This window comes from Astatotilapia calliptera, chromosome 3 (genome assembly GCF_964374335.1).
Source record: "Astatotilapia calliptera chromosome 3, fAstCal68.1, whole genome shotgun sequence".
NCBI classification, from domain to species: Eukaryota; Metazoa; Chordata; class Actinopteri; order Cichliformes; family Cichlidae; genus Astatotilapia; species Astatotilapia calliptera.
The window spans coordinates 70,862,160-70,877,588 of record NC_137424.1 but is presented as its reverse complement, the minus strand read 5'-3'; the positions used below and the strand labels follow the sequence as shown (position 1 = coordinate 70,877,588).

The window sequence follows — 15,429 nt, the reverse complement described above, 5'->3', positions numbered from 1 at the left end:
GTGAATGGTTGTCTGTCCTTGTGTGTTGGCCCTGCGACAGACTGGCGACCTGTCCAGGGTGTACCCTGCCTCTCGCCCTATGACAGCTGGGATAGGCTCCAGCGCCCCCCGCAACCCTGAAAAGGATAAGCGGAAGCGAATGGATGGATGGACAAACAAAACACTGAAAAAACCCCAACAATAACATTTTTAGTTTGTCTAAGTGACTTATATATTACGTTTAACCCGAGTAGTGAAAGTCCGCGGTGATCTGAAAATGATGTGCCGGGAGTTGTGCCGGGAGTTGTGCCGGGAGTTGTGCCGTTCTCGGCGGCTTCAGTGACCCTCGAGCTCCCGGCAAGCTATCGAGCTGGTGGGTAGCAGACGCCTCCGAAAACGTCGAAGCACTTTTGCAAATATGCGATATCTTGATAAACCGAGCAGATATTTGATGTTTACACAACTACTTTCTCGCCTGAAAATATGTTAAAAGTTTATTTTGTGACCCAGAAAGATTAGTATGAGTAATTTTAAAACTTAGTAGCAGCCGCCATTGTTGGAAACTGGAGTTTGGCTGGGCCGCGCTATGAATTCTGGGATATGGTAGGCCACGAAGGACACACCCGACCCATCCTTCAAATTCGGGGAAAAGGAGGACGCATTTGTCGGCTGCATTCGGAGGAGTCTACGAATTTGGACAGCCTTCGGCGCGTCGCTGTGACGTAATCGGTCTACAAATGCGGCCTCAGGAGGATGCAGCCCATGAATTTGGACACGACCTCTCAACCCCTCCGTCCTGGCTCACAGCTTCTTCTTCTTCTTGGTTGGCAACCAATGTTAAAGAGCATTACCGCCCCCTGGCTCACAGCTCAGTGGACATTTAGGTGAGAAAATATATATTTGACACATTTAAGGAAAATATTAATAAAATAAAAATAAATAAAATAAATGTTCCCTTTAGAAATTTTTTTTTGCTCTATAAAATTGTTGTTTTTCTTTTTCAATCACTCATCTTAGCAGTAGAATTTACACGAAAAGAGAAACAGATTAAGTTTGAGTGAAAATGTACATTTTTTGCACTCTCTAGTCAGTGACTCATTCAAACTTGATTCAGTAAAAAGAATCGAATTTACCATCACTAGTCAGTTTGCTTCCTCTGCCTTATATTTTGTTGAGACCTGCCAGTTTACATCTAATGAACCTGTGTCTTCAGTCTGTATGATGAGTCCACTCTTTGCCTGCATCACACAGACACTAACCTCAGCACCTCTCTGCTACCTGTGCTGTCAAGTCTTTAATCAACAGTTCTCGCTACCCTGAAACTCATATGGAGGAACTTTGTCACTGACAAACATGTTTACACAGCTTGGGCTCGCCTTTTTCTGTGATCATTATGTTTACAGCGAGTATACACAAGATATCCGTTTCCTCGACTCCTGAGCAAAGATACAGAGTCAGTTCAGACCTGCAGTTGGTCCTCGTGGTGTTTGAACTTGAATTCAGCCTGATTTGTTTTTCATGTCTTCTCCTCCATCATCAGTTATCAGGAGAGCAGACAGTCAAAGTACAAGAATTCAAACAAACACAGAGATTCTACTTACAGAGCAGACACAGCACAGATGTTTCCTTCATCGTCCTTCTCACTCATTTGAGCTTTTTCTCATTTCTGTCACTGACACCAAGCAAAGCCCGCCCTCTTCCTCTGAGCACCAGCTTTCTATTGGTTCAAAAACGATGATGGGGCATTGGGTTTTTTCTTTTTTCCTTTTAACAATAGAAGTTATAAAACTATTCAAACATATATGTAAAGGCACACTGTACCACTGCAATTTTATGTTGAAACAAAAAAAAAAATCACAACTCACAATTATGTAATTTAAGACAAACATACATACAATTACTCAAGGATGGACATATTTTAAAAAAAGTGTAAGTAGGCACTGTTGTAACAAAATCTGAATTTGAGATTTCATGTCCATGATGCCCACAAACATCATAGACGATTTCATTGCATAATCAAATTTTCAAACTTATGTAATAAGATATTCATCATTTCACACAGAAAAAAAATATAATAAAAAAAATTCAAATGTCCTCTGCTCTCAGTGATCCGTAGTTTGGTTGATGAACAAATCCATTTCTGTCATGGTCCTGGGCCATGTGGGCCCAGTATTCTTAGTTTCTTGTATTTTTGTATTTCGTTCCTTATTTAGGCCATGTTTCCTGAGTTGTCCTGTTCCCTAAGTGTTTTCCCTTCGTGACTCTTACCCCCTGTGTGCCCCTCTGTGTATTTATGAGCCCTCGTCTCTCTTTGTGTTTATTCCATGTTTCCCCTGACCCAGCGTTTCTAGTTCCTTGTGATGTTTGTATTATTGTACTTGGTGTGAGTTATTCTATGGTTTCTAGTTTCGATCCCTTGCCCTTCATGTTTCTCTGTGTCCCCTCTGTTCTGTGTAAGTCTGTGTCTGCATGTTTGAGTTCCCCTCTGTCTCTCGGTTCTTAGAGTCCTCTGCCTTATGGTTTATGTCTCTGTGTTTCTTAGTTGCTGTCTCCACCGTGTCAAGTTCGCGTCTCTGTGTGATCCTTCCTGTTTTACTTTGATGGTCCGTGTCTTATGTGAATGTGTCCTGCTTTGCTTGTCTCGTCAGTCCTGATTTCTCCCAGCTGTGCCCTCCTTCTGTGTCTCATTCCCCTCGTTACTTCCCAGTGTATTTAAACCCTGTGTTTCTCTGAGTCAGTGTCGTGTCGTCCCTCATGCTGTGTGTAATTCTCCCCGTGTCTTCTGGTATGTGTTACAATTAGCTCTTCCCAGTTTAGTTTTGTATTGCTTTTGTATCACTGTTATCGTTTGTCACCTGTCAGCAATAAAGCTGCATTTTGAGTTCAGTTCTGTTTTCCCGTGAGTTTGCGTTTGGGTCCTATTTTCCTGCCTGTCACACACCATTACATGACACAATTCCATGTAGTTACGTCCCCCTCAGTGAGAGAGGCAGATATGAGCTGAAACACAGGAATCAAACCAGGGACGCTGCTGTTATGGAGCTGAACTGGAACCATTCAGACACTGAGGCCCTCTGAACACATTTTAATTACAGCTGTGCAGAGACACACTGATGACTGACTGGAACACTATGATTCACATTTTACATGAACACCATCCTCACACATGTTTATATGTGGCCACTAGAGGGAGATGTTGCACTTTAAACACTAACATGGATACAAGCAGCTCATCAATGATGATCGAGCAGTAACATCACACTGATCATTTGCATACTAAACGTATGTTCACTTAAATGAAATGGAGCTGTCACACCGAAAACACCTGTCTACCGCAGAGCTAATACAGAGAGACAGACAATGAAGCGCACTCATATTCACACCTATGGCCCCACTAACTATGTCTTTGGACTGTGGAACAAAGCTGGAGTACCTGGAGAGAACCCACACAAACACGGGAAGAACATGGACCTCCGCACAGACAGGCCCCGTGGTTGATTTAAGTTCAGGATCTTCTTGCTGTGAGGCAGTAGTGCTGACATCAAAATTATGTCACTGTATAAAAATGTATATTGTGTACTGTGGAGGAGGCAGCATTTAGCTGTAGCTGTAAAGCCACAAAGAACTGTAGACAATGATCAAATATGTCATTTTAAAACATTTACTGTTCTTCTGACGGGACCTTAGAGTGATGCAATTAAACAACTTCAGGGTTATTTGAGTGATATTCTTGTTTTTATATGATCTATTTGGACCGACTCCTATCTGCATCAATTATGTCAACACGGAGATAAAAGAGATATCAAAAAAACTTTCACAGCCACAGAAAACATGAATAAAGTCAAAACAACTATACAGTACTATTTTATATAAAAAATGTATTAGCTCTTGGAATATTTCCACTGAAGTAACAACCACAGAACAAACAACACAAGTGTTCATGGGATTAAAAGTTCAATAAATCTTCAGAGGAAACATCTGACTTACAGAAATCATTTCATCTTTGGTTTCATGACACTGTCAGAACATTCATTCAGTTATAGTTGCCATCAGACTGATTATTGATCAGTTAGTGTCTGTAATTATGTAACAGCTGATCTGCACATGATGATCAGTTTGTGGTTCAAACCTCACAGAAGAAGTCTGACTTTACAAACAGAGGCTGAACCTGTAACACACTGGGCACTGACCTCATCAATACTGTGGGGAAACAAACCATAAACAAAGTAAATTCCTGACGTCAATTGAAATGAAATTTAGCTTCAAACAAGTTCAATGAGAAATAGAATATGTTGTTAAGGAAAACAATGAAATATATTTGTACTCATTTGAATATGTCTTAATTTTGTTTTGAAAATGGAAACTCATGTCTGTCCCACAGAAATGTAAAGAGTATAACATGTTAACAGATATTCATTTTTCCCTACAAACTCATTTAGCTGCCTGAGACCAAACATACAATTAAATGTAAATTCAACCTCTAATTGTCACATACACAGTACAACATGTAGTAAAATGCTTGTGTCCGAGCTGCGGACTGGCTGCTGACATAGCTGTGCCATTGTTTTAGCATGGGGGGGGGGGTCCTAGCCAGGACCCTTATTGGATACAGGGTGGGACTCCTGCTCCAAAGGTGTGTAGTCTTACCAATAGACTAGCTCCAGACTAGCTACTAGCTCCTACACTAGATCCAGCTGCGATAATAACAATAATAATAATCATATCAATTTACAATTCTCCAATACATCAGAAGCAAAAAATGTTCAGTGTTGCATGTAATTACATTCCAATAGATGTAAAAAAACAAAACAAACAAACAAACATAAAAATACAGTTATGGTGAAGGATTCAACACTTCTTCCAACATTATTCAGTATCTTCTCTAAGCCTGATGTTAAAAAAATGTCTTTGATCCTTCCTGGATCATTTTGGGTCTAATTTCATCCCAAAGGTGCTGGAGAACATTATTTATTTTAACCCGCAATTTTTAATAATTGTTTCATTATCTTTTTTATTCCTTCTTACTTGCAGAAAGGACAGCAGATACAACGTTTTATTTAAATGCTGTATCTGCCGTGGAATTTTTGGAATGAAGCAAATTTCTGGTTTTTCACTTGGACTCTGGTGTTTATGTTTCTTCAGTCAGTCAGTACTCCTGTGTTTTTCCCTTAGTAATGTTGGCTTCTCTTATCCAGCTTCACCATGTAAGAAGCTCTGGGACATTTCAAACTTGTTGAACTTGTAGGATGCTAGTTTAAATTAAATTTCTGTTCTTTATACGTTTGTAGATGAAAAATCCAGCAGCAACAAGAAGCACAGCAACAATCAGACCAACAATCAGACCAACGATGAGTCCAACGGATTCTCCTGTCTGACCTGCAGGTGAGAAACAGGTGTGAGGTGTCAGCTGTCAGGTAGGTGATGAGTGAAGAACAGAACAGAATCCATTTCCTCTTCAAACTGCTGTCAGACATTATCTACTGCACTCTGATCACATCACTCAGACCAGCTGCTTTCTACAAAGTCTCATCAACAACATCTTTAGAAACAAACATCAACAACCAGGAAGCAGCTTCACCTCTGATCACACACACACTCAACTCTACTCACTCACCTGGAGGAACAACAACTCTCAGGTTGATGATGCTGATGGGGTCACCACCCAGATTAGCTCTCTTCCTCATGTTTGTTCCTCTCATGAAGACTTGACACTCATATATTCCAGCGTCATTAATCGTCACATCCTTCAGAACCAAAGACACGTCTCCATCCTTCATCTGTCTGTCCTGCAGATCCACCCGGTTCTTAAAAGATGTATGCTGGTTGGTTGGATCAAACAGGTCATCCCGGTACAAAAGCACATATTCATCTCCCAGGTCAGCTCTGCTCCACTCTACAACTGAGATGCTGCTGCTGTTGTTTGGAGCTCGACATGGAAGAGTGACGCTCTTCTGTCCAGGCTCAGCTGTGATGATTTTCTGGTCTGAAAGAGGAAACGACACAGAACAGGGAGGTTAAAGGTCAAAGTACAACTGTTCACGTCGACGACAGCCAATCGGAATAAGAACAAAACACACTGACTGCTTGTAGCAAATAAATAAGATGGATGAAAGAATCAGTGTAATATAAACATTTATACAGTGAGACACGTGCTGATAATAAGTGAACATAATGTGTGAGAGAAAGCAGCCTCTCATTATAAGACACTGTGAGTCTCTGCATGCTGCCTTTATGGAGCTACAGCTGTTTGTATCCATGCCACCTCTTTAGATACGTCCCTGACTCCTGAAACTACAACACATCACACTGACACACACATGCTCTGTGCTGGAAAGCGGTCAAATTCACGTTACTTCACCTAAACTCGTGACATTTTCACACAAACAAACAAACTGATTCGATATGAAACTAATTGTTTAGGGAGTAACATGTAAACACTCTTTGGTTTATAAACCTCACCTGCAGAGACAAACACGAAGACACCGACAAACAGCAAAGTCGAGCAGAGCGACGCAGTTACAGGAAACATTTCCGTGTTTTTGTTTCTGCTGATCTAAAAAAAGCTTTATATCTGTATACAGGGCTGGATGTAATGAAGTGTTCTTAGGGTGGTGTGGAAATCAAAGGTAAAATCAAAGCCATTTCTTTACACATATTGCAAGTGTAACATTGTGTAATGTGCCTTACAATGTAAACAATGATTCTGACATTTCTTTGTACAACCATTTAAAACTCAGGGGCAGATCTGCAGAGGTGGCATAGAGAGGCATGTGCCAGCCTAATATAATCTGTTGCCACACCTTAACAAACAACATTGTCATATATAAAACTACTGTGGCACTAGAGGTGGCAAGAGATCATTTAAGGGTGGAGCATGCCACTCCATGCCACCTCTGTAGATCGGCCTCTGGCTGTATATTGACTCCTGAAACTACAACACATCACACTGACACACACACTACACTTCTTTGTCTCTGTGCTGGAAACTGCATCGCTGACCAAGCGGGTAAATCCACAGACACAAACAGGCCTCTTGATGCCGTCACACACGCAGACGCTCAGAAACTAAATGTTTGGGAAGTACCAGGTAAACCAGACTGATGTTTATTCCTCTTTATCTCAGAGGGAAACACCGTTTGGTTTATAAACCTCACCTGCAGAGACAAACACGAAGACACCGACAAACAGCAAAGTCGAGCAGAGCGACGCAGTTACAGGAAACATTTCCGTGTTTTTGTTTCTGCTGATCTGACTCTTAGTTTGTTCTAAAAGTCTGAGTCTGTTGGTATTTTCAGCTAATAACAGAACCCGAGTTAAAACTGACTACATGAGGTTAACTTTGAGGTTTAAATAAAGCTGAAACATTTGTTTTTCAGCCACTCGTTCAAACTCCACACTTTCGATGTCTCTTAAGGAAGTCGCGTTAAAGTGACGTCTGTTACGCTGCGCTGTACGATGACCATGAATAAGTGCGTCATAACTAAGGCGGTGAAATGTAATGTAATGATTTCTTTGAGAGATATCAATGTGAAAATCAGGTTAATTCTCTTTTTCACAGACAAACACTGTTTGTTTTCTAACAGTTAAATTTCGCCTACATTCACAAACACAAAGACACCAACAAACAAACAAGCTTTACTGATACAGGCTTCTCTTACCCAGCATCACCACGTAAGAAGCTCTGAGACATTTCTAACCTGCTGCATTTCACTGGGAGGCTGGAATAAATCCTGACTCTGTCTCTTATGTTTACTGTAGATCAAAACACCAACAAGAAGCTTTCAGACCAACGTTCAGTCCAACAGATGATGCAGGTGAGAAACAGGTGTGAGGTGTCAGGTAGGTGATGAGTGAAGAACAGAACAGAATCCATTTCCTGCAGCTGTTTGTACACACTGAACTAAAAGCTTTGTATACAGGGCTGATGTAATGAAATGTTCTTAGGCTGGCAAAATCAAAGGTATTTCTTTAAAAATATGCAGCTGTTGCATTGTGTAAAATGTAAACAGTGTTTCTGACTTTTTTGCACAACCATTTAAAACTCAGGGACAGATCTACAGAGGTGGCATGGAGTGGCATGTTTATAAACCTCGCCTGCAGAGACAAACACGATGATGCCGACAAACAGCAAAGTCGAGCAGAGCGACGCAGTTACAGGAAACATTTCCTTGTTTTTGTTTCTGCTGATCTGACTCTTAGATTGTTCTAACTATGTGAGTCTGTTGATTTTTTCAGTGAATAAAAGAACCTCAGTTTTAAAAAAAAGTTTAAAAATGACTACATGAGGTTAAATTTGAGTTTTAATAAAGCTGAAACATTTCTTTTTCACTCATACTCATATTCATACTCAACACTTGCATCATTTTGTAGGATGACCATAAGTAAGTGCATCATAACTAAACTGGTAAAATCTGAGTGTTTAACAGGTTCAGTTCTTGAATGATCTCCACAGAACAACACAAACATCACCTCTCTCATCATCAACCATCAGCTACATACTAAAGACCATCATCAGCCAAAGGACTTCAAAATGACGTCACTGTATAAAAATGTAAATTGTACTATGGAGGAGGCAGCATTTAGCTGGAGCCTCCATCAAACCACAGAGAACTTTCTCCACCTTTGTACAAAATAGTCAAACACTTACTTTTTTTCTGGATGAAATCTGTAATCCTCAAAGTCTTTTCTGATCATCATGATGGAATAAAATAAATAATAAACAAATAAATAAAATATTTTAAAAATGTAAAGAGCAAAAAGAAAAAGTACAATAAAATAAAATAAAAATAAATGGACCTCTGTACTAAACATCCAGAGAACAAACTGAGCTGTGCTTCCTTATCAGCTGTTTTTATACAGACACACCTCAGATCTGTGACATCAGCACCCACAGCGTCACCTTAGCAACCACATTCCTCCACCTATCAGCTGTGAGTTCACATATTTTACAAACAAAAACAAAGTCACAGCTGACTCTGAGCCTTCACAGTCAGCTGATCTTTCTGTCAAATAACTTAATGAAACCCTGAAATACAATAAATATTTCAGGTCCTTGAAGTACACACGGGTGGGGGCTGGAAACCCACTCCACCTGTCACAGTCTGAAGACAGAACGTGATTTCTGTTCAGTGTGTGAGGATCAGTATGATGTATAATAATGTGAGTAAACTTCAGCAGGTTCATGTCTGTGATGTAGAAACAGGAACAAGCAGAGGTGCTCTGGATGTTTGATCTGTGCTCTGATAATTCAGCGTATCACCATGTGGGACAGGAGACTGTCCAGCACAAGTTACAGCCTGTCAGAGTGTCGCTCACGACAAACAACAGATGCATCTGTTACTGTTTCTGTCTGCTTTTATTCTAAGCCCACCTTTTATTTCCTGTCCTGTTCTTGTTTTGTGCTCATGCTCTGACTGTGAAATGATTTCACTTCAGTGCAGCTAAAGCTCCTGTTAGAGCGAACATAGCTGTGGTTAGCTCCGCCCATCTGTTAGAATATAATAGAATCAAATACAATAAAAACATCCTGAATATTAACATCATTAGTTCAAACTAACAAAGTCTATGTATTATTATTATAATTGTTTTAATATAACACTGAGATGCAGCATAAACTGTTCATTTAAAAGAAAAATTGAAACTGATTGTTGCAGTAACTAAATACATTTACTAAAGTGAAACTCATGATACAACCTGTTTAAAAACAGATTTTACAAACCTTAAATATTCTTTTTAAATGCAACATATGTAAAACCAATAAATCAAGGTGATTAAATGATTAAATTATTGATCAGCTCCTCAGCACCACTGTGTTGATGGTAAATAGCTGTGTGTCAGTATCCTGGTCAGACTGGTTCAGCAGTAGCATCATGTGTCTGTGTGTGAATCATATCAGATTTCCTCTTTGGTGTTCAGCACATTCATCATCTCTATTTGAACTTGGAGCTCCATTATTTTTCTTTCTGTTGTTTTGTTCTCGTCTGGATGTAAAATCATTTTAGAGGTCAAAGCTGACACACCTGTGGTTATTTCTGCCTGTCCAACAGATCTAAACATTTCAAATTTCACTGAAGTTTTATTTTAATCTACTTTGACTTTTCTTGCGTTTAGTGTTTGTTTTGATGGTAACTAAATACTTGACAAGTTTCTTATTGTTTACTTCTAATGAATTAAATGATCAGTAACTCCTTTGAAATGATCATCTGAGAAAGTTTGCTAAAGACAACAAACAGAAACTAAACCTCCAGCTTCCTTAAATGTAAAAGTTTGATTATTTTTCTTAGGTGAGAACATAGAAAGAAATATGTCAACATGATCAATTAAAATCAAGCAGGGAAAATTTGATGAAATTTGAAGAGAAGTTTGTAACTGCTCCTGAAGGTTTTTCATGTTCGAAGTAGAATGAAGGGCCATGCTCCAACTGATGTTCAGCCAGTATTTTAATCTTCTTTTCACCAGCAAACACCGTGAAAAACTGGTGAAATGATCAATGAAAAACACGGATATTACATCAGCAGAACAAAAATTACAACTCAAATAAAACATGCACACAAAGTAAATGCACCAACATACCGTGTGCGCCTTTCTACTGAACATTCATGTTCAGTCCATATTTTCTATATTTCCACCCTTTACACAGGCCAGCATTCTCTTTCTGGCTCGAGCCTTCAGTCTCTGGTGACACGTGCGCTTAATTGAGCCTCACCCCAAAGCATGCGCACCACAAAGCGCCACACTCAGGCCCACCAGTAGGTGGCGACAACACAACATGAATCCAGATTAAACACCAAATTTTTCAACATTGCAATCACATAATAATTACATTTCAATGCGACAGCTACAAAGTTAAAATGTAACAAAGAGAAATGATTAAATATTAACTTCCTTTCTCTGTTCTGACAGTGAGTGAAGATTAGATGGGAAACATTTTATGGTCTTCCTCTTGTCAGTAAATTATTTTGGGTCATTTCTTTTTATTCAATCTGTGGAAATAAAATAGGGACACATTTTAGCTCAAGACTCGTGGGGAGCAGGTGCTGCAGCACCTCCTGGTGGATGTTTAAATTCATGACCAGGGAGACGTATTAAAATAAATAAATAAATAAATGAATAAATAAATAAATAAATAAAGATATCTCAAAATGTAAGTTCTTTTGTAAACAGCAGAGTAATAATGTTTAATTCCACCTTTACTTTCACCCAGAGCTCAAAGACTATATGCAGGTGAAGTCTATATTTTATGTATATGTTTTATATGATTACTCTTTTATAAAGAAGTTAAAATGTGTGTTAATGTCTAGAAAGATTCTAAAAAATGGATTTTATTCCTCTGTGGACCTGGCATAAATAAAACCTTCCTACTCCTAACAGTTAAATCTTGCCTGCAGACACAATCACAACAACACCCACAAACAGAGAAACTGATCAGAGTAAAGCAGACATTCCTCTGTTATCTAGTTGTGATAATCTGCTGTCTTCTAAATGTCTGAGACTGTTTGTATTTTCAGTGAAAACAGAAACAGAGTTTCAAACTAACTAAGATTAAATTCAGATTTAAATAAGTTACCGATTAAGATAAGAGATCTGTGTTTGAGCTACTTGGTTGACTTTCCCATAAATGTTGATGAAAAAAGAACTTTGTGTAACTACATATAAGTGCTTCATAATAAAATATTAGCTGTCACAACCATAAAACCACAGCTGTTCTGGAGAGCTTTGTCCACCTTTAGTATCCAATCTGTTATTCCACTGAAGACCATAGTTTTTTTTAGTTCTCTCCATGATGACAGCAGGGCTAACTATGTATTTAACTAGCTTTGCTATGCAAAACAGCTAAAGTCTGTCTAGATAGATGCAATATTTGTTGCTAGAAGGCAGCGCTATTTAGAAGCTTCTGGTGAGGCTGTGTTCTCAGTTCTCCTTTCCTGCCGTGTTTCTCACCACAGCGTCGTAGGTGGGGTAGCAACAGCTCATTTGATACAGACTCTGAAATTGACTGAAACCGCAGGTGTACAGGCACGGTACAATGAGCAATCTGAATGGTGTTTTAACATGAAACTTGAAAGGCACATTCTCAATCATGCAATAGCCTCTATTGGTAAAGCCTCAATTTTGCAGCAAGACAATGATCCCAAACTCACTGTCAATGCAGTAAAAGCACACGTGGATACAAAAAATAAAAAATAAACAAAACACACACGCACAAAATGAAACTCTATCAATCATGGATTGGCTTCCTCAGAGCTGTGTTAGATCCTTTTGCCAGAGAAAAGAACAAAAGGCAGCAAAAAGATCCAAAGAAACTTGGGTCATATTAAATAAAAAATCATTTTTATGCAACCAGGACAGCGTAGATGGAAACACTCATGCAGAGGTTTCACCGAATTCAGAAATCAGTGGACGACATCACGGTAGCTATGTCCATCTTTTGTACTGTCTGTATTTACATAGACGTTTGCACTTGTTTCAGTAAATCCCTGGAGCTGGAAAAAAGCTCATCTTACTATAATATGACTCCCTTTTAATAGAGGGTCTAACATGGAACATTAAATATGTGCAACACTTTGGTCACCGTCTGTTACATTTAAATGTGTTTTATGAATAAAGACTTGACTATCATGTACAGTGACATCAGAAAAATACATACACTGTGAGGTGCATCACTATGATGCAATAAAAGCACTGGAATTAAGACTATATTACTAAAAACCCTTAGTTCTGTTGACACTAACTGATTTGTGTGTTATACACTGGGGTTGAACAATGTCTGGCTGCCATATTAAAATATTCTAATATTTTGTTTTATTCATCTTTATATAAACACATACTATTATATAATACGAACCAATCAAAGTCTACAACACTGCAAACCTCAAGCTCAAAAACTTATAGTCTGTGTCAAAACCAATTATATTCACTCTCCACAGTAACACAAACTTAGTGCAAATGCTGATAAGGTCATCAAAGTACACTAAGGAAACATGCACCTTAAAGCTTTAATAATTTTGAATATGAAAAGGTGAACTATAGCAACATTTTAGAAACCACAGTCCTGTCTTCTCCAGCTTTACATACACATATTTGACAAACAAGTACATTTACAAAGTAACAGGAAGTGAACTTGTCTCAGTAAAACAGGTAGATGTGTAGAAACATCCTGTCTGTGGAGTGTATGTGAATTGAAATCAACTTATTCTAATGAGTAAAATTCAAATGTCACGTGTACCTAAACATCATGTACAATGTCCTGTACAACACGGTTATTTACAAAAACAACAGGCTCTTTTCTTAATTCTTCACATGCAATAAACTCCAAGAGAGTGACTGTTCAAAATATATCCACTGTCTTGAGTGAATGCATTTTTTCATTTGGAAACAAAAACAAACAAACAAACAAACAAAAAAAACCCATTGATCATAAATCCAGCAGGTCTGATCACATACTCAGACAACATGAATGGAAAATGTAAATAAAACACTTACTCTGTTTAAAACCACCGCACTTGTTTCTGGTGTCGTCTGTGTCATGGACGTCATTCATTACTCTACTCCGAGTACAAAGTGCTACATAAGAACCATTTACTGTTTACGATTTGTTCCCTCAGAACTTCATAAGTTATGAAATTTCAATGGCTAAAAAAAACTAAACAACAAAAAAAAGTTCTATGAAAAGCTCAAACCACTACAACTGTCACAATCTAGAGACAAAATTTTTATCAAAGTTTTAATAAACTGAACCATCTGTGAGGAACAGGAACAAGTCCAGGGTAAACCAGTGCATTCTGGGAAACTTTAAAGGCTCATATGACCATGTGGGAAATGTGGGAAATGTGGCTCAGAACAAGTTTCAGAATAAAGTAAAACAAAAAGGCCGATGGAATTTTCCAATTATTTATTATTACTATTGATTATTATTTAAATAATATCCTGATTATTTATACAATCCTCAGCAGCTGTGTGTTGGTGGAAAAGGTGTGTCTGTGTGTGTCTGTGTGTCTGTATCCTGGTCAAACTGGTTCAGCAGTGAGTGTTTGTTTATTGTACAGATGTGTGTTTTGTTTCACATGAGCTGTTGGTTTGTACAGCAGAATGAAAACACACAAAGCTTCTTTCCTTCTACGTTTTTATTCTGTGTTCATGAAACATCTGACAGTGACGTGACCTCATGTGTCAGTAGAGCAAACAGAGCTGGTTAGCTGTTAACAAGATGCTTAGCTCAGCTGCGTGAAAGCGATAAAACCACACAGTTAAAAACGTTTTGAAACAGAACGGTTGTTGTTGTGTAGATTAGTGCTGCATTCATTTGATTTCTAGTTAAGGAAATGATGAGCTGCTCCCCCTGGTGGATCACCGGGGAAATTGTTGAACTAAATAGCAATAAAAATTTGAATACAGAAAAAAATCAAGATAGCACCAGTGTGTGCGGCTTGCCGTCTGCTTCTGTCAATTGTGTTATTGTTTGTTTTGTTTCTGACAGTTCTTGCCACCCAATCAACTCACAACTGGTGTATGAATGCCCCAAAACTTTTAGATCTTCAGTTTTCTGCCATAAGTTTTAAAAGCTCTAATCAGAAAGAGTTAAGAACAGAGTATCCACCGCCCCTAGCTGATGTTCTTACTTGCTACATGGAGCACTTCCACCTGCCCCGACACACCGTCATTAACGCCGTAAATGTACTGGTTTAAGGTTTAAGCTGGTCAAGTTTAAACCTTGCCTTAGTGTTTCTTCAGCGGCTGCTCCAGTTTGTTATTGTCTGTTCCATCCCAGGGCATCTCCTGGAACCTGTTGCCTCTTGTCTGGTTCTTGTGATGGGGTTGGGTGGCGGTGAGCCTGCTGGCTACTGTTGCCCTCTGACTGCTCATTTCTTAATGCTCTAAGGATATCAGGTAGAGGAGGAGGAATACTGACTGTTTCTAAAATAACTTTCACTGCAAACAACTCCATGTACCAGTTTCCCCCTCCAGCTTTGAACTTCTCATGATTGGATTTTAATAGTTGGTGATTTTAATATTCACGTCTGTTCCCCTGATGGATCGTTTGCTCAGGAATTTTTAAATCTTATTCAATCTTTTAACATTGTACAGTCTGTAGAAAGCCCTACACATCAGCAGGGGCACACTCTTCAAAGTGACCTTGACCTCTGTCTCGGTTTGCTGAAATGTTAGACTGAAAACTCACATTCCTTTCAAAGCTATTGGAAAAAAAAGTTTTTTTTTCCCAACTGATTATGTTTTTGGATAGTAATGGTGTTTTTTCAGTCTGGTTTTAAACATCTACACTCCACTAAAACAACACTTTTACGGGCTTTTAATTACGTAATTCTAGCAAATGATTGCGGAAGATCCGCAATTCTTGTGCTTTTAGATCTTACTGCAGCCTTTGATGTTGTTGACCAACCACAGTATTCTTGGAACACTGATCTAAAGGGTTGAAGGACCTTAGATCAGCTG

General features: G+C 38.8%; 1 protein-coding gene across 2 annotated transcripts in view; it reads right to left on the bottom strand.

Annotated features, from left to right (window-relative positions):
* The window catches only part of LOC113018288 (junctional adhesion molecule-like), a 71,997-nt gene extending 56,848 nt beyond the window's left edge, over positions 1–15,149 (bottom strand). The window contains exons 1-2 of one of the 2 annotated variants that reach the window (XM_080299038.1): positions 13,462–15,149; positions 5,594–5,962 (exon numbers count right to left, since the gene is read on the bottom strand). In XM_080299038.1, the coding sequence (XP_080155164.1) occupies positions 5,594–5,962; positions 13,462–13,519 (427 nt within the window). In that variant the 5' untranslated portion in view covers positions 13,520–15,149. Of the gene's footprint in view, positions 1–5,593; positions 5,963–6,438; positions 6,553–13,461 lie in introns of those variants that run through there. The other variant, XM_080299037.1, reaches the window with a different exon arrangement.
* Positions 15,150–15,429: the final 280 nt, after the last annotated feature.